The sequence below is a fragment of the Amblyomma mixtum genome, chromosome 2, assembly GCF_055824585.1.
Source record: "Amblyomma mixtum isolate Tamu chromosome 2, ASM5582458v1, whole genome shotgun sequence".
NCBI lineage: Eukaryota > Metazoa > Arthropoda > Arachnida > Ixodida > Ixodidae > Amblyomma > Amblyomma mixtum.
Window position 1 is genome coordinate 207596142 of NC_143013.1, and position 22339 is coordinate 207618480.

The 22339-nt window shown below is 47.7% G+C and overlaps 1 protein-coding gene and 1 pseudogene across 1 annotated transcript; one reads left to right on the forward strand and one right to left on the reverse strand.

The window, feature by feature from the left end:
* The first annotated feature begins 584 nt into the window (after nucleotides 1–584).
* On the forward strand, nucleotides 585–5251 carry LOC149362376 (solute carrier family 22 member 7-like). Its single transcript, XM_089568282.1, has 3 exons — nucleotides 585–929; nucleotides 3651–4579; nucleotides 5158–5251. The coding sequence occupies exons 1-3, from the start codon at nucleotides 585–587 to the stop codon at nucleotides 5249–5251; spliced, it is 1368 nt and encodes a 455-aa protein (XP_089424408.1).
* An 11972-nt stretch (nucleotides 5252–17223) lies between these two features.
* On the reverse strand, nucleotides 17224–18876 carry LOC149362377 (lewis-type alpha-(1,3)-fucosyltransferase-like; annotated as a pseudogene).
* Nucleotides 18877–22339: the final 3463 nt, after the last annotated feature.

Below are 22339 nucleotides of genomic sequence, written 5' to 3' on the forward strand. Positions count from 1 at the left end.
CACTGACCCATCTAGTGCTATCACTCTAGAAGCCACACTCTTCATACGAGTGCGACATGGACGGCTTTTCAGCAATTCTTCCAAGACGGCCGCATGACACCGTTGAAAATTTGAATTGCCTGCAATTCTAATCAGGCTATATCTGTAGTTAAGATATGTATTTCCTGTCAAAAGCAATTAAAAATGCCATATATGCTGATACAGTTGCCCTTGTAGAGCTTTCATAAACACTGGTAACAAATACCTGTTTTCTGATTATCGAATGCATGCACCGCGTGAGCAGCAATCCAATGAGCAAAGAAGAAGCAAACGACCTTGGTATGCCCGGCTCCCTGGCAGCTCTTCAACAGCCTTTTTGTTTCAGCGGAGTCTCCTATTAATGTGAGTGTTTAGTGCCGCTGGGCTGACCGTCAGTACATTTGTAGCTGTCGTGGGGTGCTAATTACAAGCTCGTACCTCACTTTCTGAACGCACTCTGGCAGAAGCTTCAGCTCGTGCTTAACACGGAAGCTGAGCTACCGCTTGGAACTACAGACTTGGCCGACAAGGGTTTCGACGCCGTCTACCACCGTCTTCTTAAGATCATGCCGCCGAGAGCAGGTGGCAGCCCAGACGTTAGTCCCAAATCGGGGACCCTCGTGGAAGGTTTCGTGGGCACTGAGTCGCACACAATCATTCAGGAGAATGTCTACGCCATCTTGGGCCACGGATGGCTGCAGCAGTCGGCGTTGCTGTGCACCATCCTCAGCCTGATCCTGCTCCTGATGCACGCGTTCGCCTACCACCTCATCGGCCGCTCAGTGGACCACTGGTGCCAGCCGCCTCCGGACTTACGCGATTGGCCCGTCGAGCAGTGGAAGAACGTGGCGATTCCCGTGCTCGCCGACGGAAGCTTCAGCAAGTGCACCGTGTACGACCCACCTGTTCCGGTGAGCTTAATGGCTTCTGTCGTGTGTCACAGCGTTTCTTTCGCGCAGGAGCAGCCCAGAGGCCATCCTTTTGCAGTCTGCTCCCCTTCCACACATTCACCAGATGTTATAAGCTCAAATCCTCTTCTCAGGCAACGTGTAGTTTTGCTTTTTTACAGTCGCAGGTGTATAGGGCAATATCTGGTGTTCCTCCTAGCGATGCCGTCATCTTGTCTTACGATAGAAAAACCCGCCATTAAAATGGTTACCCGGTCGGGCTAGGGTCATAACGTTCGTGCGATCGGTATAAAGAGTTGCGCTATTGCTCACTGTTCCAGAAACTGCTTGGTTAACCGCCAGAAGCAAGTGTCGCAGCCATGGCATCTCTTATCCTAGGTGGGCCCTGAATCAACGTCACCTATGTTGCTTGTCCGCGACGCTCCGATAACCGGGTGTCCTCAATTAGAAGGAATCAACAAAAGTAAATAGATTAAATTTCCTGATAAAAGAAACACAGCAACCAAATAATTCACCCTCGCACTCTTAAACATTGCTTCCCATTAATACAAGAGGCAGCATACCAGGCGTCCCATATTAAGAGCCAATGGTTGCGGGAATCAAGTCTAAAAATTAGTGTTTAGTATCGCAGGTAGCACGCAGGCGCCTAATAATTACTTCAGGCATAGGCCAGTATTTATCTGAAATTAACGCTTTAATCCCGTTGGCCCTACCATCTTGAAATGACCGTATATATATGAACATCATGGACAAGAATACTTAAAGTTCAGAAAAGTCTCGCTTATTCTTATCTCCACCAGTTCTTATCTTATCTTCACCCACCTGGTCCCCCACCTGACGGAGTTTGGCCAATGTTGTTTCTCACCGTCTGTCTTGATGTATAAAGAGCCCCAGTACCCGAACTTCGATATCTTCAGGGATTGGACCTGTCTCAAGAGGCAATGAAATTTTGGGTGTGCACTTTGGTGAGGGGCGTATGGGCACAAATACAGACTCTTTAGTGAAACATTCGAGGCCGCAGCGGCGAGCATAACGGTCCACTATGCGCTTAACAGTGACAAGGTTCGCCCAGTAGAACAGCTCGCGTATTTTGGAAAGCGTGCTCGCAGAGTATCCCATTTGTCCAGAGGTTGGTTCGTCGTGGTACGCAGAAAGGATTTCCTCTCGAAGAGTTGGGGGGACGACGAAGAGGTGAGCTCGCGATCTGCAGCCAGTGTTCATAAAGAGCGCGGCTCCTTTCAAGAACATGGCAGGTGTCGAGAACATAATTTAGGTATGGTGGCTGGTTGACCTTATAAAAAAACAATGACGGGTCGTAACACTGTATCGACGCACTACTGGGTTGAAAAAGCAGAAGAATGAATAGCCCAAAGGAAACTGATGTCGTCATCCAGTGTCGGAGTTCCGTGTCGTCCCTGTCGCAAATCACAACCCACGTGATGTCACGTGGGTTGTGGTTTGCGTATAAAAGCGGCTCCCTGCTTTCAATACAAATATTGGTAGTTCGGCGCAAACTATGTTGTCTTCTTTTCGTCCTTCTCTATTCGAGCTGCTTCTTTTTATCATGCATTCTGGCCAACAAGCAAAAATCAAGACTAGTGGCGACTTCGACAGGCGCACGAGAGAGCCTGTCGGCGTCTTCATGGTTATGTCCGGACTAAAAGAGGATGGCGAGGTCAAATTCCCGAAAGCGAGGCTTCCTCATGCCAGGGACCCAGATCTGTTCAGCAGGTTGGCCAACAAACACAAGGAGACAGCAGACAAGGGAATAGAAAGAGGGGCTCGATATGGCATGCATAACAGAAGCCAACAGTCGTCGAAACCAATGAGCATACGGGATGTCTTTTTTTTATCGGTAGTTTTTGATCAACGGGTGATTAATAACTGAGCTATGGTGACAGCTACCGAATATTCTGCTTTCGACGCTATTTATGTGTAGTATCACCGAACCTTCCGAGTGTTCACAAGCACCATCCACGTTCACAGCGCCGAACGTAGTACGTCCCGTGTTACCGCGAGTGCCACGTAGGAACGTGGTCGAACGATGAAGGACGGACGAGGAATCCCGTATGAGCCGCTCTTCCAGCTTTAGAGCGGATAATTGTGAAAAATGAAATAGTCAAAAAGATCTCTTGGCCACTTTTCTAGAAATGTACTTACATGGCATGATCGCAAAGGAGCTGACAGATGACGACATCAGTCTGCTGCTATCAAAGCACTCTCACCTTCCAGCACTCTATAGGCTGTGAAGCTGCGTGCCATTGGCAGCGGATGGCAAAGGCAGACTACGAAATGACGTCAGTATAACGGCTAAGAAGAGCATCCTTCAGCTCTGCTGCTCGTGAAGTTTCAATACGTGCATGCAGGGTCCACGGGCATCGTAGTTAAAGGTTTTAAAGCTGTAAGGATGTGGAATGTTTTAAATGCAGCAGGACAGAAATTCATTCGCGAGGGTGGTCAGGGCACCAGGCCTGAACAGCGGCGAAAGTAGTAGCGATGAAAAGCCTTGAAGCAATATGAAACTAGACGCCAAATATATCGTTAGAATGCATATCACAATATCATAATTGTAGAAAATTCAAGAAAATGCCGCTCTCCTGTAAGAGCCGCACGCCGCCAAAATCGCGTTTACTATGCGAGCCTTGTATATTCAGAGTACAATACTCTCATTGAATTCCTTGGCTACACTTAATCTTGCTTCATTGCTCATTTTTCTCCTCTAAGGACAACAGCCAAGAGGAGCGCCGCGTAGTTCCCTGTGACCAGTGGGACTACGACACCACGAACGTTGGCAACAGCATCGTGAGCATGTGGGACCTCGTTTGCGAACACAAGTGGCTGTACCACATCTCCAGCTCCGTGTACATGCTGGGCTCCCTATGCCTGGTGCCCGTGGCCGGCATAATGGCAGACCGCGTGGGGCGCAGGCCGGTCATCCTGGCGAGTGGCGCCACCATGTTGCTCGCCACCATGGCAGCCGGCTCGACGCAGGCCTTCGGTGTCTTCCTCATGGCCCGGTTCATCATCTCCGCCACCGCCAGCGCGACCAACGTGTTGAACTTTGTCGTCCTCTATGAACTGACGGGAAACGAGCACCGAGCCCTGTACATCCTTCTGGCGAACAGCGTCGGTACCACGGTTACGCCCATGCTGTATGCCGCGCTGTCGCTGCTCCGTCCTAGCTGGAGGCTGTCGCACGCGCTCCTCGTCGCGGCCACGGCCATTGTGCTGGCCCTGTGCTATTCTCTCGAGGAGTTCCCCGTGTGGCAGCTCACCACGTGGAGAGTTCGCCAGGCTGAGAGCACTATGCTGAAGGCTGCAAGGTCCCACGGCGTGAATATGGCCAAGGCCGGAGCCACCTTCAGAGCGCTCAAGCGACAGCTGGAGAAGCGGGAGACAGCCTCCGGGACGGGAACAGGTGGCTCGGAGCGCATGCTCCTTGCGGCTTCCTTTCGCCGACGTGCCGTGTCCATCTTTCTGTCCTGGTTCGCCGTGATATTTGCCTACTATGGCGCACGCTTGGGCCTCATGAGTTTGGAAAGCAATTTGGAAGTTTCGGCACATCTCTTCAAAATTCTGATCCTCATCGTGGTCTATTACAGCATGAAGCATCGAGGTCAAAGACTCACGTTGTCCGCTGTGCTGGCGCTGCTGTTTGTCTGCAGTGCATTTAAGGCAGTCTCCTACGAAATGAACTGGAGTATCGCGATGTCATTGTCCGCGATAATGGTATTAAGCGCCTCGTCTGCGGCTTTGTGCGTCAACTACGGCTATACCGCGGAGGTATTCCCCACTCCAATACGAAGTATTGGGTTCTGCGTATCATATTCCATCGGACGCGCGGGAGTTCTCTTGGCCACATTAATTGAGGCATTCGCTCAAGACAAGCGCATATTAGCTATCAATACGATCACGACGGTGCTGAGCCTGGTCAGCGGGGTAGCAGTCCAGTGGCTTCCCGAGGTACTCTCCCATCGGAAGAAAGACGCTGATCCGGGCACGTCTGACGCACAGCAGCGCAAGGAAGCCCTGAAGACTTCCCTCGATCCACTTCAAGCATCTGCGAAGGCGGGAAAGGCAATCAAGCCGCGTCGGCATCGGAAATCGAAGCGGGTGCCGGCAAGCGCTGGTGCGTCCGCGGTGGGAAGTGCAGTTTCATCTGGGGCGACATCCCCTGAGTTAACCAGTTCCCCAAAACAACTTTCATCTGGGGCGACATCCCCTGCGTCAGCCAGTTCCCCAAAAGAAGTTTCATCTGGGGCGGCATCCCCTGTGTCAACCCATTCCCCGCAACTATGGACTGGATCAGCTCCACGAAAATCTAGATCTCCTGCAAAGAATGATCGGCCAGCCAGTTCTTCAAGAAAGTTGACTGGATCACCTTCGCGGTAGATTGGACCACCTGAGAAAACGACTCCATCACCTTCTCTAGAATGAGGATCACCTTTGCTTAAGACTGATTCCAAGTCATAGAACACGGGGTCACCTTGTGAATTTTGTTCAGCAGAAGGATGCGTGTGCACATCACCGTATCGTTTAAAGCTTTTTGCTCCAATTCAAGATAAGTGACAAATCCTGTCTCTTTTTTCATGACTGGATGCCATCTCTTTGCGAAACAATTTCAGATAGATTTGCTATGCTTCTTCCTAAAATCCGGACCACTGGAATCAAAAGCCAACAAAAACTTAATGCTTACATGTATTTCCTATTAACCACACTCGCTGCAGATTTTCAACACATGGTACTCTTGCCCTTACGACTGCGTAAGGACAATATGCGCATGCTGTTGTGTTCTCTATGAATTGCGATTGAACAGTCGTCTATGTAGTTTGCACAGCCGGTAATCATTGCTCAATATCCCTGTGCCCTGCAAAAAATATGGCAGATAAGGCTTTTTTACTTTTTGGGTTATGCTCGATCAGAAGATTATATGGAAGATTTTTTTAATGTTTTTATCTATTCCCCATCATGTGCATCAAACCACGCTCACGCTTCTGCGCTCTAGAAAAATAAATTCATAATCTGAATCATATATGAAGTCTCTGTGCTCTCCAAGAAAACAAATTTTGCTGAAAAAGTGAACGTTAATTTTCATAGCACGTTTTCTTAACCACCATATAATATCCCAACTTGGGCTCTATGTTCGAAGTTTGAGGATGATCTTGTATCAGAACCTGGGGCATTTCAAATGAATATTTTAACAAAAAGGAGCGCTGGTCATGACGAAATACCCAGCGCTTTTCGCGTTACCATCCACAAATGTTTCCTCACTTTCTTGCCTTCATTTTTAATTCCTCCAGTTATTCAAGAATTAAATTATCCTCATAGAAATAGCAAAGAGAGGCGTAAAAAGATAATACGGGTATTTGCACCCTTTATATGGTGCTAGTGACAGTTTTGCACCCGGTACAAGCATTGTCGCACTCTCTTTCTCCAGTTTTAAGTCCTTTGTTACCCCTTTTATCAGTGTTAACAAGTGTGAGCTTATTCCTTCTTTCTCAGAAGCGGGAAATTAGCTCGCCTTCCGCCAAGAAGCGCCCGTGATGCACCTTATGCATGTTGTCCAAAGGTACATGCTATTCCTAGTGACAAAAAAACGTGATCCGTATTTTTGTTTTCGTTTTGTGGTCGTTATGTTCCGTAAACATTATTCGAGCATAGATGTCACAAAATATAAACAGTTAGGTCTTTTTGCTTTATTCTCTGTTACCATTATTCTCAAACATTTCATAGGTTTCCCGTATTGGGATGACGTCTTAAGCTCACATATCAACGTCTTCAGCCCATAGACCCTTTAAAGGCCAACTCAGCTGGTCTTTCGAGATCCGCGTATTATTATGAAACTGTGTTTTCCAATCGTCCTTACCACTACCGCGTTGTTTGGCAGTCAAGCGCCAATTCCTACCTGCTGAATTAGATTTTCAAGCTTGTGGTTTCAGTGCTCTCAGAAGTAATTCCGCACTGCTGCCAGGTTATGTTCTCAAAACCGCGTCTGCTGGTGCCTTATGCACAGCACCATGTGGTGCTTTGTAAGAATACCTCTACGCATGGCTTTGTCCCTCATTTATTTGTATCTTTTACTTAAAATTTGTATGGTGGCTCATAATGTTTTTACTCACACTTACCGCTATCCTGCGTTGGTTTCAATTAAAAGAAAGAAAACTTTACTGGTTTGATGTACTATGAACGGGGAGGGTCTTCGATTACAGGGACGCGAGCCCTTTGATTGAGTTTAATGGATAGCGGTGCCACCTTACGACACATGCCACAAAAGGCAAACAGCATTTTATAATAGCGGAAGCCAGCGCTTGGGGGCCCCAAGAAACAGAGAACCGCAACGATACTGACTCGTGCTCCGGGGACGTTTCGAATAGGAGTTATCCCAACTCTCCTACGCACGCAACAGCCTTGCATTCACTGACTGCAGCGCCATTAGGGCTGAAAGGGAAAGTGCTAAAAAGAGAACAACAAGCTTGTAATGCCCTGTTGTTTCATATACCCGGTTACTTTTCAGCAGCATATTATGCGCACTTATTAACCGAAACAGCCCCGCCGCGGTGGCTCAGTGGTTATGGCGCTCGGCTGCTGACCCGAAAGACGCGGGTTCGATCCCGGCCGCGGCGGCCGATTTTAGATGGAGGCGAAATTCTACGGGTCCGTGTACTGTGCGATGTCAGTGCACGTTAAAAAACCCCACATGCTCGAAGTTTCCGGATCCCTTTACTACGGCGTCCCTCATAGCCTGCGTCGCTTCGGACGTTAAACGCCCATAAACCAAACCAACCGAAACAAAGGCATCACACTGGCAACGTTTTCAATCTTTTTTATGGAATGTGTTGCCACTTGCAGCGCCATTTCGGTCGACAAGAAAAGCACCCAATGTTAAGGATCACTAATATAACTTATTCTTTGTTTTACTCTCAGAGGTTTCAATATAACTTCTGAACAATAATCAAAGAAGGTATTAACACAACGCAGATGTTTTGCGACTTCGTTTTCAGATCCACAAAACATGAAACTGTTCAACTCACCTCCGTGGTAACCGAAGACTATAGTTCTCACTAAGCCTAGTTTCTCTGAATCCGTAAGCAATCTGAAAATATGCCGCGTTTTGTCGCAAAATCTTGCGGCGAGGACATCTTTAAACAAAGGAAAAAGCTTCTTGATTCTTTCATTTGCCGCTAACGTGAGACACTATGGAGCGGGAACGACGAATTGGTGTGAAGCGATAGGCATCGCTTCGACCGCGCCCGCCATGTTGCCCGAAAGTACAGTGGTTTTGAGGAGCACGATATTTTGCCAAAATACCGTTAGCCGTTAACGTTAACCTAAGTGGCAAAGCATGCCTTTCTTTCTGCGCATGTGCATTCTGACACATGCGAACTTCTTTAAGACCACAAGGTTTGGGAACCCTTTCCTAAAACTCCAGTGTTTTCAAGCTTTTATTCGCCCAGAACAAATCAAACAATCATTATATGAAGGGGGCAGATAGCCTGGTTTCTTATAATACAAAATGATCTAGAAAAGGGAAGTCTGAGGTAGCGTAGTCTACGTTTCGCAAGAGGTGTCCCGACGAAGGCGAAGGCAAGTCCTTTGTCAAAACGTTGACGAGGCAATTTGATGCGCGTCCCTCTTTTGTTCGTATTTTATTGTAAACACTGAGTTTGTTGCTTAAAATGTGCTATAAAGAGCCTTTTGCAAAGTGCACTTCAGCTGGCTATTGTACACGTTCTGAAAGTTCAGGCCAGCGGTAATCTGGAGCTTGATAACTTCATTGATTCAATTCTACTCTCCCACTTCACCTCTGTCCTGTTCGCCCCAGCTTCCTCGTAAGCAGTGACTCTATGAATATGCCTGGCAAGCCTGACGAAATAAAAGAATCTGCCGCAAGAAAATCTGCCGATAGCTAGTATGTAATTGTGGAGGCATTCGCAAACTTGATGCAATGCCAAACGCCTGGCACTAGCACCGAAGGAATGAAGAAGCGGGACCGACAAAGTGAGTCCAAACCTATTAATGGGAATTTCTAGATGAATCTTTCTCTGATATGAGAACCTCCTGCAAGAAAGTCGGAAATGCTCCAATATTTCTACTTCTCCACAAGCCGCTCAAAAGTCTGAGCGAATGAACCCGCATCTGCATAAAAAAAAGCTCCGTCTTCTTCGTCACAATAATTATGCAAGCGCGCTAATCTTTAAAAATACACATAAATGACATCAGCACAACAGCTTTTCGCCTCGAACACGACAGCGGTTTAGCGGGCACGGTAGGTTACGATTCTGGGTTGTGAGGCATTCGGCTGTACTGAGCGGCCTAGGCGTTGGTACTCCCCTGGCAGCAGTGTCGTGACAGAAGCTGGTTTCTTGACCACGACCTGCAACATTGGAATAAACTACAAATGCCTATATAGTTGTTATTTTAGTACCTCTAGCAGTCGGATGCCATCCGGCACATTGAGCGCCCGATCTGTCATAATTCAGCACGATTCGTTCGGGAGGATAACACAGCAAACTATGTGCTTGCTTGTTGACCCAAAAATACTTGGACGTTCAAAAACCGAGTGCTACTGACTGCAACCAAGTGCACGCCGCAAGTCCTGAAAGCGCTCGACGTCTCTCACTTTGCCCTCTGCACTGTTCCAGGAACCATTTCTAGCTGGAGCTGGTCTTCCATCGATTAGCAGATTCCATCACGCATAAATTCGAGTGTTATTGAGAAAAAATCTCTGCCTCTCCCGTACCCGAGAGAAGAGTAAGCATGATATGTTTACGGGCATAACACATTTGTTGTGGATGGCAGTATTGAAAATCTTGAAATGGGTCTAGTGTTCAACATACCAAACCACACTCTTCTTGTTGCGTCGAAGCGATCGCCTGCAATAGTGCGGGCTTAGGCAGGCAGCCGTGAACCGTGGCTGCCTTGTCGCTTTCGGGAGCGGCCGCACAATCTGGCGTTGTCGGCAGGGGCGAGCAGTCTTCTCCTGTGGCGTATCACTCGCAAAGCGATCGCTTTCCGCAAGACGCTTCCTATCTCTCGTTTCAACAGGCTCCATTGCTCGGCTTAAGCAGCTCTGACGGTAGCGGCATTGAAATTCAGGACGATGCAGAAGCGTACGCGGACACGACGACACGCAGGCGTGACATGAATGTATCTGCAGCGCGTTCGAATACTCCGCGAGCGTGTATACATCTGATTGCCAAAGGGGGAAACGTGATAATCTTAAGGCCCAGCGGCTGGTCTATTACATGCGTGAGTGTGGGACCGTAGTGCCATCCTTGGGGACGGCGCGGAAGCCCGGTCCTCTGTCTTAGAGAGTCTCGTTAAATCTCGTACGGTGCCCGGATGCTCTCGTTTCAGTGCCCGGATGAGTAGAATTCAGTGCCCGGATGTTGGCTCTTGGTCTCGGCGTGACGTCACCACACTGCCGACAACGGGAGCTAAAAGCATTTCATCCTTAAAACGCAGCGATCTGTCACTACACGAGACCAAATCCACTGCACCACGAAGCCAGCGGCTGAATGTTCTGCCAGCCACTCCAAGCCACGCCCTTCGCCTCTCCCTCGAATCTTCATCCGTGACGTAGTCAGGAGAGGTCTATTGCAAAGTATGACAAATGACCTAGACAGGCAAAGCAAAATGGTCGGTATAAAAATTAATATCCAGAAAATTGAAGTAGCTTTCACCATGTCTCGGAAGGGACAGCAGTTTAGGATAGGAAGCCAGGCGCTTGAAGTGGTAAAAGAAAACAAATACTTGGGGCAGGTAGTGACTTCAGATCGGGGTCCTGAAAGTGAAATAGCTAGAAGAATTAGAGCAGGATGGAGGGCATTTGGCAATTATTTTCAGCTCATGAATGGCAGATTACTGAAATTCGGAAGGAGAAAAATTGGAAGGCGACATTTTTAGATCCGCCTTAAGTGCATGACGCGATATCTTGATGCGTTAGTTGCCATATATGCAGAAGGTCATACTCTACTTTATATTCGTACATCCATGGGAGTCCTCTTGCCCCTCCTAGCGCCGTGTTGCAGCGGTTAAGCGATGCGCCACTGCTCAGCGATGGCAGGTGCTCCAAGCGGTGGGCCTTGTGCGTCATAGGTTGCTCTTGCCAAATCGCCCATCATTAATTAAACTGCCACCTGCCACTGTGGGCAGTAAGCTCACTATTCGGTGCGCACTTTGCCGTGGCGCCTCACGGACACGTGACCTAGGAGGCCCACCTGCCTGCTTGGTTGCTTTCCGGGCACCGCCTGCCAGAGTCATGCTCGTGATTTTTCGCTCACGACAACGGTGGGTTTTCTAGAAAACGGGGCTTTTAACGCGATACTGTTAAACGTATATAACAGCTGTGTACCTTGCAGGTACTCACCTGCGGGGCAGAAGCGTGGATGCTAACGAAAAGGGTTCAACTTAAAATTCGAGGATTGCTTAACGGGCTACGGGAAGGAACATGACAGGTTTAACGTTAAGAGACAGGAAGTTAGCAGAATGGATCGCGGAACCAATGCAAGTTTATGACACCCTAGTCGAAATCAAGGAGATGAAAGAGGAGTATTCATTCTGCAGGAATGTTTCGCCTATCGGATAGGCCCTATACTCGGTCACGTTCAGCTGCGCGAGCGCTTTTGCACTACGGCTACGAAGAAGAAGCACTGGCAGGTTACCTTCGTCTTAACAGCTATAGCTGTAACATGCAGCCCCAAGTTTAATTTCGTCGTAAACTGAAATATTTATTAGCCTTCCATTACACGTTTCTGGCTGTTTTGGCATTCTCAGCACATTTGCCTAAAACATTTTAGAGCATGTAGAAACGAAAGACGACTACTTTGCACACTGATTCGTTTAATATTGAGTAAAACACGTTGTTGGGCTAGGTGGTGCATTGAAACAAGAAATTAAACCATCCAAAAAGAGGCGCACGGGAAAACTGAGAACACGATAGGAAAGCGGCCGGACTACTATCTATTGCAAAGTTCAGGGCCCAAACATATACAGCGCATTTAGTCGCATGACCCTCTCACAATCCCCATGACATCAACCTTCCGTCGTGAAAACAAAATTTAGAGTGAAAGAGTACACATATCAAACAATAAAAACACAGCATGCAGAACAGAATAGACATGTGTATTCTGTCCTGCATGTTGTGTTTTTATTGTTTGATACCTATGCGCTGAGAGCGCCCCAATTTGGGCTCTTTTACTGAGTGTAACTTTGTATTCTGTAATGATTATATGATGCTGCTTTTGCAAAGATGTTTTTGTGCTAGAAGTAGGCAACGATAACTGTGAGATCAAGGTAAGATAGAAGGTGCTATGGTCATTGTAAACTTTGTTTCCACGACGGAAGGTTGATGTGATAGCGAATGTGACTGAGTGCCCTGTACGTACGAGTATGAGCCTCATTGCACGTAAGAAAGCATGTGAATGGCGGTTCGTGTGGACACGCAATGGCAAAATATTGGCACGGAAAACTGAGGGTAGCGATGTTGTTCACATTGAGTCTGTGGACGACCTTACTAAGATCTCCTGAATGGTTTTGTTAATGAAGCGGTGCGAATTGCAGCTACCATAAAATGTTCAGTCTTTCTGATGTCTTATATCAGCAGTTTGTTGAACCTAGAACAGCTAAACTGTGCTCATCTGCAAAAAGCACAGTATCCTTTATTCACCTTAACATCCGTTCTCTGGCAAAAAAACACGATGAATTTGCTCTTTTCATTGAACAGTTTTCTTTCCGATTTAATGTTATCATGCTAACTGAAACTTGGTGCACAACGAGCAACTGTGCGCCTTTGCTACCTGGTTATAATAATTTTTTTTATCAATCGAACCGGCAAGCGTGGTGGCGGCGTTGGCATGTACATTTCTGACAGTTTATCAAGTGAGAAGGTGTCCCAGTTTACCGATATCACCAAACATTATGAAGCACTTTGTTTGCAACAAGAGAGCACTCTTTTCGCTGTCGTATACCGACCTCCTTCAGGCGATGTTAAAAGATTCATGGACTTTGTGGATAACCTACTCGAATATGCATCCTTCGAACGATTGCGGCTGGTTCTTGGTGGAGATTTTAATATTAATGTTACTGCAGGTAATACCTCTTCTACTGAACTGAACAACAAACTTGCAGCCTGTGGGTTTCAAAACGTCATTAAAACACCAACGCGTGTCACATCAACAACTGCATCGGCTTTGGACCTATTGATTACGAACAGCAACACACCAGTAACCGCAGCCGGAACCGTCAATTGCAGCCTGAGTGATCATTGTCCTGTTTTTATGGCTTATTCAGACGTCGCTGTGGGTCGCAAACCTTCTCGTTCAAAGTTCATTTTTCAATCTATAAATGACACCAGTCTCGATGATTTTAGGAACAAAATTATTAGCACTGACTGGTCTGAGGTTTTTGCAGAAAGTACTGCAGATAAAGCATACGACACTTTTATGACTATTTTTTCTGCCCATTACAAGGCATGCTTCAAACTGAAATCTGTTAGGCAGCGTCGATCGATAAGAAAACCTTGGATCGGCATCGAGCAGGTAAAAATGATTGAAGATAAAAATAAGCTTTTCGCTCTGTTCTTAAAAACGCGTAAGCCTTCCATATTTGCAGAGTTCAAGGAACTACGCAATCGAATCACATCAGAACTAAGGAAAGCCAAAGTGCAGTACTTTCAGCAGCTGATTCAGGATGCCTCGACATCTCGTCCTGATCGGATCTGGAAGATTGTGAACGACGCACTCGGCCTGCGTACAGCTGCGCCTAATCAGTTTCAGATGACTGTCGAAGGTCAACTGCTTACTGAAGGTGCTCTAGCAGAGCATTTCAACACCCACTACATAACTGCCATGACTAACAATGCTGCTCCTTCTGTAACGTCTTGCGTCCTTGACGACAACCTCTTGAACACTGTTTTTATGGTGCCAACTAATACAGCTGAGGTTTACAACATATTTACGTCACTAAAGAACAGTAAAAGCCTTGACATAGATAATATCCAGGTCCGACCGGTGAAATACGTCCTCGACGTCATCTGTCCAGCCCTGGTGCACATTTATAACCTTGCTTTGGAGACGGGTTTTTTTCCACTAAACATGAAACGCGCAAAAGTTTCAGTTATATATAAAGGTGGCGACAAAAATGATGCTGCCAACTACCGACCAGTGTCAGTTCTCCCAGTGTTTTCAAAAGGTCTTGAAAAAGTTATTCTGTCTCGTCTCGACCCCTTTTTTACCAAGCATAAACTTCTTTCTGAATGTCAGCATGGGTTCAGAAAAGGGTGCTCTACCGAGTCTGCCCTTTTGATTCAAAAGGAATTGATACTCAAAAACATGGATGCAAATAAACTAACGCTTGGGGTGTTTGTAGATTATAGCAAAGCTTTCGACTGCCTCAACCATACTGTTCTCCTTAATAAACTGTATCACTATGGCATTCGGGGCATACCCCATTCACTCTTAAAGTCATACCTTGCAACACGCATGCAGTCTGTAGTTATCGATGGCAGTCTGTCGTCCTTTAAAGAAATACCATGCGGAGTCCCTCAAGGCAGCGTTTTGGGACCGTTTTTGTTTAATATCTATGTGAACGATGTGGTTCGTATTGATAAGCATGTCAAGTTTGTTTTGTACGCTGATGATACCAGCTTGTTTTTCACATCAGATAATAGTTTTCACCTACTGCATACCGCTAATGAAACTCTCTGCAAATTGCTTGATTGGTCGAGCAAAAACTGTTTAAGAATAAATCCTAAAAAATCAAAAGCCATTCTGTTTGCTTCAAAAAACAAACCAGTAAGTTTGATTGGCGGGCTCCGCTTGGGCAGCTCTACAATCGATATAGTCAAAGAGCACAAGGTTTTAGGAGTGGTACTATCGCACCGTATGACTTGGGATGCGCATATACAGCAACTGGTGAAAAAACTCTCTTCCACTGTTGGCTTAATACGTCGATCTCGAGATATTTTTCCAACTAACATTAAACTTCAAGTTTTTCACTCCGTCTTTCGGTCCCACATTAACTACTGCACGTTAATTTGGGCCACGACTACTAAAAAAAACATAACTATACTACATAGGCTCGAAAAGAAAGCTGTTCGTTGCATTGCTAATGTTTCATACTTTCACCACACTCATGACCTCTTTACTCAGTTCAAGTTGGTCAGTATACAACAGATTTACGATTACCGTCTACTATGCCTGCTGTACTTCTCAAGTGTATCTTACCAGCAGTTCCTGAAGGAGCTGTGTACTCTTACTTTGCAAACTAGCACATATCGAACCAGAGCGTCTGAGGAATGGTATGTACCGCGGCCACGCACTAATTATCTTCTGCAAACATTAACGTACAACGTACCATTTCTATTAAACAAGATTAAAACACAATTTTCTGGTTCCATTGCCCTAACGCGCACCGCATTGCGCAGCATGTTTGTTTCTGGGCAATTTTCTAAGACTGTTATATGATTTTGAGTGGTAATTGTGAAATTCGGCATACAGAGTGAGTGTGTGTGTGTGTGTTTGCCTTCTCATCGGGATCTCATGGGTAAAACGCTTTATGGTACTAATTTTTATTCGTTTGTTGCGTAGTTTTATTGTAGGGGTGCACATTGTTCTTTTGTGGCGTAGTTAAGTTGATGAATGAAGTCCGTGTATTCCATTACAATATTCACTTGCATTTTAACTATTGTACTCAGTAAGTAAGACAATGTATGTATTCTGTTGCACATTTCATTTGTATTTGAATTATTGAAGTGTATATGAAGTCGCTGCTGCCAAAATGGTTCCCTGACCTAGTCAAGCTGTCCTCACAGCTTTTTGTCACGGAAGCCATCAACATTGTAATGTTGAAAATAAATTTTTGATTTGATTTGATTTGAAAACTTTACACTAAGCAGTTCGTAGCCCAGCCGCTTCCTATCTTCTCAGTTACACTATGTGCGTCTTTTTCGCTGGTTTTATTTCTTGTTTGATATTGTTTGGGTATGTATGCACAAACGCAGTTTGTGCGATGCTCCGCAAGACGGCGATGATTATTCCATGCAATAAACACTTTGTGCAAAGCAGCGCCTTCTGTGATTATGCACACCGAGGTGACTCATCCGCATCTAAAGTTTCAAGCAAATGCTCCACTGTCTCGCAGCAAGTCGCATCGCAAGAAAAAGCTGAGAACAGTGTTCGCGGTTTTACTCTCTGAAGTGTAGTAAGTCAACAAAACGTTCCGACGTGATATTGCCCAGGCGTATCGCACTCCCCACTCTGGTTGAAAGCACAAAATCATGGTCCCATGGTTAATCGGCTAGAGACGGGACACAGAAGAAGGGGTACAGCACAGCAGTGTGTTGCGCCTTTCCCTTTGTGTCCTGTCTGTCACACGCACGAAAACTAACTCTCCTAACACGTTGATTTGTCCAAGAATGGTTGACGCACGAATCCACTAGACATTACAAGAGCAGCGATATGGAAACAACAAAGCGCATGCGCGGAAGCAGAACCTAGGCGACTCCGAGCGAACACGAACTACAAAAGAAACTGGCCGTCTGTTTGGGCAGCCCAACGGCGTAAAAAGAACACGTTATTCATACCCTGCAGAAGAGTTCACTGGGTTAGCGGAAAACAGGCTTAGCTGCGTTTTGCCATGTCATCATGAACTTGAACCAACTCGAACAGATGATGGTACTGCTTAGTATGATGTGTTACCCTGTAGCGGTGACTTGCAGAAAACTCTTAGAATGGGTCATAAAACCACGTTTCTTGAGCTGCTCTTCAGAGACACTCCCACGACACCCTGCTAAATGCGCGTGATCAAAACACGTAGATATTGCTGTTGCTGTCCTGTCCGACGTTGTGCCATAATGTAGCGTAAACTTTTACACAAGAGGCCTATCACAAGAACCGGCCGCGTATAATGGCACTCATACTAATGTACGAAAGCTAGTAAGTTTACTCATGGAGTGAAAATCTCAACATTGGGTCCGAAAACAGCAGTTTTATTCGTTTTAATTGCTTCCTGGACGACTCCTGTCGTCGACGTAAAGTGAAAGGCGACAGGCAATCTGTCTGTTCGAATAAACTACAATAAAAGCACAGTAGCTGGCTGCAGATAAAAAGCGTTATTGGCTCATGGGTACATAGCACAGTTCAAACTAAAACTTCTGTTCCCAGAACAGCAACCACATAGTAAATAAATGCTCGCGTAAGGCTGTCAGGGGTGCCGCAGATCGGTACCCAGAAGAGTACTAAAACAGCAAAGCAGCATGGTCCTTCGCAAAGCTTGCACTACTGAGTCGCTAAGTAGTTCAAGTCGGCGGCCAGTGGGCAGGCGACTTGAAGTCCGGTGGAGTTCCTTCTAGCTCCTATACGAACGCCGAATCCAAACCGTAGAGCGGTTCACGCGTGCACGATGTGAATCTGGTCCACCACTTCAGAACGTTGGAGGGCTGCCGCGGTCGCATGCGGGTTTCCCACATCGCGTGGCACAGAGCGCACAAGTCGTCGGCCGGGGGAATCTCCGAGCAGCGCTGCTTCCAAGCGAAAAAGCCCTGGTACTTGTCCGGATTATCCAACAGGTTTCGCAGATACTTGGCCAGTTTGCCCTCGCCCTGCAGCTTTGTCGACGTGATGACTGAACTTTCCGGCACGTTCAGTTTTACTTTGGGTGGCATCAGGACTACTGGAACCAAGTCGTACTTGAAGGCCTCGTATATCACCTCGTACGCGGTCTGGAAGCACTTGGGCCACAGACTGACCACAATAAAATGATAGCGCTTGGCAATGTAGCGGACACATTCAGTTGGAGTCGCGCAAAAGGTTGCCCCGCAAGCCGGAAACAGGCGCAGGCGTACGGTGCCGCCAGTCTTGCCGGACTTGTCTTTACCTGGGCGCGAAGTTTTGGTTTCGTTTTTGTAGCCATCCTTCTCGCAGTCATCAAGGATCCACGCAACCTCTCCCTTCCGCGGTAGGGAGATAGCGGTATCTTGTCGATCAAGAGGTTTTGCTTGCGCCTTGTTCCTGGAATCTTGGCAGCGGAACGTCTTATGAGGAGTCACGACATCCGCGTCTTCCCTCTTGGACATGGTCCAATTAAACACGTGCGCAACGACAGGCATAGAGAGGGACGGGTTACCGGCGGTGACCTTGCCCAGCGGCGGTCGGCTCTGTCTAGCCCAGTAGACCCACATCTGAGGTACTGCACGCCAGGCAGGAGCGTCATTAATGGTAAAGTTGTCCGAGTAGAAAACGATCGCGTCGCTCCTGATGAGTCGGCGGCGGTTGGCAGTGATCTCGCACACAGCCAGCTGACGGCTGTCCTCGCAAAAAATAGTATTTAACAGAGAATGGTTATCATTGACATCGCCATTGACACTAGAATTCAAAGAGGGTTGCCCGGATTTGCCGGGGTTCCACAGGAGCAGGCGCGGAAGGCCGTTGTCTTCCAGGCGCTCAAGCCAGGGAAGCCACGGCGGTGAGGCGGAGGACGTATCCGGCGCCGGCGTGGAGCCCACGGTGATAGCGATTAAAAAGGCTCGAGTGACCACCCCGACGGCGCAGGCCAATCCTATTAGCAGGCAGCAGCGCAGCTTGCTTTCCCTGCAGCATTTGGCAATGCGGCGCGTGGAACCGTACGGCAAAAAGTTGTCGGAGCTCAATGACTCTTCGGAAGGTGCGCGGCCTAGCGGGCGCTCGTCGCCCGACGGAACGCGCACTCCGGAGTGAGAACCCGCCGTGGCAGTTTCCTGCTGTTCAGTATGAGAGGGCTGCTGGGGCTCGGAACGGCGTCGAATGTCAGTCAGGGCCTCGAACAGAACCATTTCTTCACCTTCATCGTCGCGGCGTGTGGTCAGTTCCGCTTGTTCAACGGTCGTGTAGCCGAGGCTTCGGGCAGGCCTGAAGAACCGAGCCGCAGCCCGCAGTACTCGTTGGGTGGCACTCCGCGGAGGCTGGTCTGCCATCAGGCCACTGCAAAGTTTATGGAGGGCAGCCTACGTTAACAGTGCGGGCGAAGCCCAATTAAGGACAAGATAAATCCGAAATGATAAGAAAGCACTGAAAAATGAGGGCAAGCAAAAATAAATGGCTGCGCTGCATGCTACGAATGACTACGAATGACAGTTGAGGCAGCCACTAGCTGAATTATGAGCAGGCATGTCACTCATGACTTCTCACGCAAGGTTGCTTGGGGAGAAACCTACGTTAATAGAGTGAGCGAAGCCAAAAGCGTTCTACGAAAGTACTAAAAAATAAGGGCGCGTAGGGATAAATGGTTTCGCTGTCGACCCTCCGATTACGTGCGTGTTAAAAAAAATTCTCCGGCCAAGACATTCTAGACGCCGTACTGGCTGCATGCTTCGACTTGCGCTTGCAATTGTCGTGGCTATTAGCTGAATTATGAATAGGCAAAAGACACAGTTCACTCTTGACTTCTTACAAGGCTGTCTGCCCAATGAACGCACACGCGGCAATGTGTTTCTGGTAACAGCTGCTCTGCGTTTTATGCTAATGCAAGCTTCATTACCCTGCGTCAAATTTTAGTGAAAGCATACTTTTTTCTGGAAAAACAGACCACTACATTCTTCCGCACTTCACTAGCTTAGTTTCACCAGCACCGTAACGGAACAAATCAAGCAAATCCGAAGACAGCCTACCTTTCGTTCTTCTAGACGCGACACCGTAAAGAGACTACGGTGGTACCTGCTGCAGTACAAGCAGGCGAATATACTCCGGCGCTCGGGACCCTCTTTTTCTACTGCATGTTCTGTATAAAAATCGCCATGCGTGGCGGCTGCGGCGCGCTGATACGAATAAGGCACTGTAAAATCTCCTGCCACGAGCCAATCTGCACAAGAGGCTGACTTCTCGCTTTTAAATAAAGTATTGCTACGGTGCGCAAAAAGACGAAAGAAATAAATCCGGTGCGCATCGCAAGGACCAGCTGTACGCGCAATAGGGGGGTGATTAAGCGCGTTTTGTACAACACTGCATAAAATTCATTCAGAGCGCAGTAATCTTTTAGAGCGCACTTAAATGACACCAGCACAACAGTTTTTCGACTCGGATACGCCAGCGCTTGAACGAGCAGGTGATTCCCGGTTGCGACGCATTCGGCTGTACTAGAACGGCCAAGGTGCTGGCATGACTCTTCCAGGCATCCCGTGACAGAAGCTTGCTTCTTAATCACGACCTGCCGCATACTGGAATAAACTACAGATCTAGAAGTTCTTTGAGCACTTCCATCGGTCGCGTGCCACCCGTGGCTTTGACCGCTCGATCGGTCATGCTATTCAGCGCTATTCATTCAGGAGAATAATAAAGCTAAGTACTTGCTTGTTCAACCAAAAATACTTGGACGCGCGAGGCAGCGAAGTGCACCCTGCAAATCATGACAGTGCTCGACGTTAGTCATTTTGATCGGTTGCAGAACCATTTTTTCGCCCGTTTTCACTATTCAGAAAGCGGAAAGAATATATGTATCTGGTCTTCTACGATCCGTTGGCACACACAACCACGCAAAAACTTTATGGCATTGAGAAACAATTACTGCCTCTACCGTAATCGGGAGTAGACGTAAGCACGAAATCGGTACGGACAAAGCACAGTGGTCCATGGCGTTTTCGGCAGGGGCGAGCAGTCTTCTGCTGTTGCGTATAACTCGCAAAGCGATCGCGTTCCGCAGTACGTTTCCTACCTCTCCTTTCATAAGGCTCCGTTCCTCGGCTTAAGCAGCTTTGACGGTGACGACATTCGAGTGCAGAACGATGCAGAAGCGTACGCGGCCACGACTCGACGCAGGCCTGACAAGAATGTAGAGACTGTTGCAGAAATATATGCGTGCAGCAGAATGTTTCTCCCAGCTAAACGGGTGGATTGTTCATTCTCAAATTTAGCACAGACATAGCATTTGGTCGGCAGAACCGTTTATGTTATATTTGTTTGGGGTTACTTGCCTGAATCGATCATAAAAAGTCGCATATTCGCATCGTCTGCGCCGTTCTGTGAGCGATCGCACCGGTGGCGCCATCTCGGTTTTCGGCCGTGGACATTTGGCAGGCGAGGGGGGGGGGGGGGGGGGGGCTTGTGGAATGTTTGAAGATGCTCCTTCACCAAAGACTGGAAATTTAGTGGAGTTTTGGACAAACTGCGTTTATTGTGTTCATCGATAAAGCCGTTTAAAAAGCGTCTTCAAACCTTTTGCAAAATACCCGACCCCATACAGAACCCTCTCTCTTTCCGAATCTCCTCGTCCGACAACGAGATGGCAAGTAACACAAACAAGTGTAGCATGATACTATTCTGCTGACCAAATGCCATATCTGTGGGTAATTTGAGCTCTGACAATGGACCCGTTTAGCTGGGAGAAGCATTCTAGAGCGCGCGTTTATTTGCGCAACGCGTAATAAAAGAAGCACGTTGGAGTGCTCCCCGAGCGCATACACATCACCCTGCCAAAAGGGCAACCGCCATGAACTGACGCCGCAGCACAGTGACAGACTTGGTTCCAAGTGCCCGAACGCGCTTCAAACTGCTGCCGCCTCGACAGCAGGCGTCGGACGGTCTTCTACGTGCGTGGGTGTATAGGATCGTGGCGCTATCCATGGCGACGGCGCGGAAGTCGTTGTTCCGAGCAGCGCCCCTTTTTCTTCTAGGGTTTGTATCATAGTTTGTATGCCGGTTCTGTACGAGGGCTGAGAGCGAAGGTCTCGTCTCGTTAATTTCCTTCTGTGGCCGGTTGATCACGTTTCGGCTCCCAGATGACGGAAAATGAGTGCCCGGATGACGGGAAATAGGTGCCCGTATTTTGGCTTTCCGGTTTGGCCCGACGTAAACCCAAGGTCGCCAACAATGGTAGCTAAAAGCATTTTTTGCTTGAAACATAGAGAATTGTGAATACATGCGACCAAATCCACTGCACCACGCCGTCAGCTGCGAAATGTTTTTACAGCCACTACAAGCCACATCTTTCACCTGTCATCCAAAAACGTCATCCGTGCCGTAGGCCGGGAGAGGTCTATTGCAAGGCAAGATCAGTGACTTAGACAATTAAGCAAAGCAGAGTGGTTGGTCTAAAAGTTAATATCCAGAAAACTGAAGAAACATTCAGCAGTCTCCGAAGGTTTGTATGTGGTTTATGGGGGGTTCAACGTCCCAAAGCTACTCAGGCTATAAGGGACGCCGTAGTGAAGGGCTCCGCAAATTTTGACCAACTGGGGATCGTTAACTTGCACTGACATCACACACTACACGGGCCTCTGGAACTCCGCCAATCTCGAAATTCGACCGCCGTGGCCCGGATCGAACCCGCTCCTTTCGAGCCAGCAGCCGAGCACCATAACCACTGAGCCACCGCGGCGGCTTCGTCTTGGAAGGAAACTGCAATTTACGATAGGAAGAGAGGCGCTTGAAGTGGTAAAAGAAAAC

Coding starts and splice junctions, on each gene's coding strand:
- LOC149362376 (XM_089568282.1), top strand. CDS start 585: ATGCCGCCGAGAGCAGGTGGCAGCCCAGACGTTAGTCCCAAATCGGGG. Junction 930..3,650: donor TGTACGACCCACCTGTTCCG/GTGAGCTTAATG, acceptor TTCTCCTCTAAG/GACAACAGCCAAGAGGAGCG. Junction 4,580..5,157: donor TCCGCTGTGCTGGCGCTGCT/GTTTGTCTGCAG, acceptor CCCCTGCGTCAG/CCAGTTCCCCAAAAGAAGTT.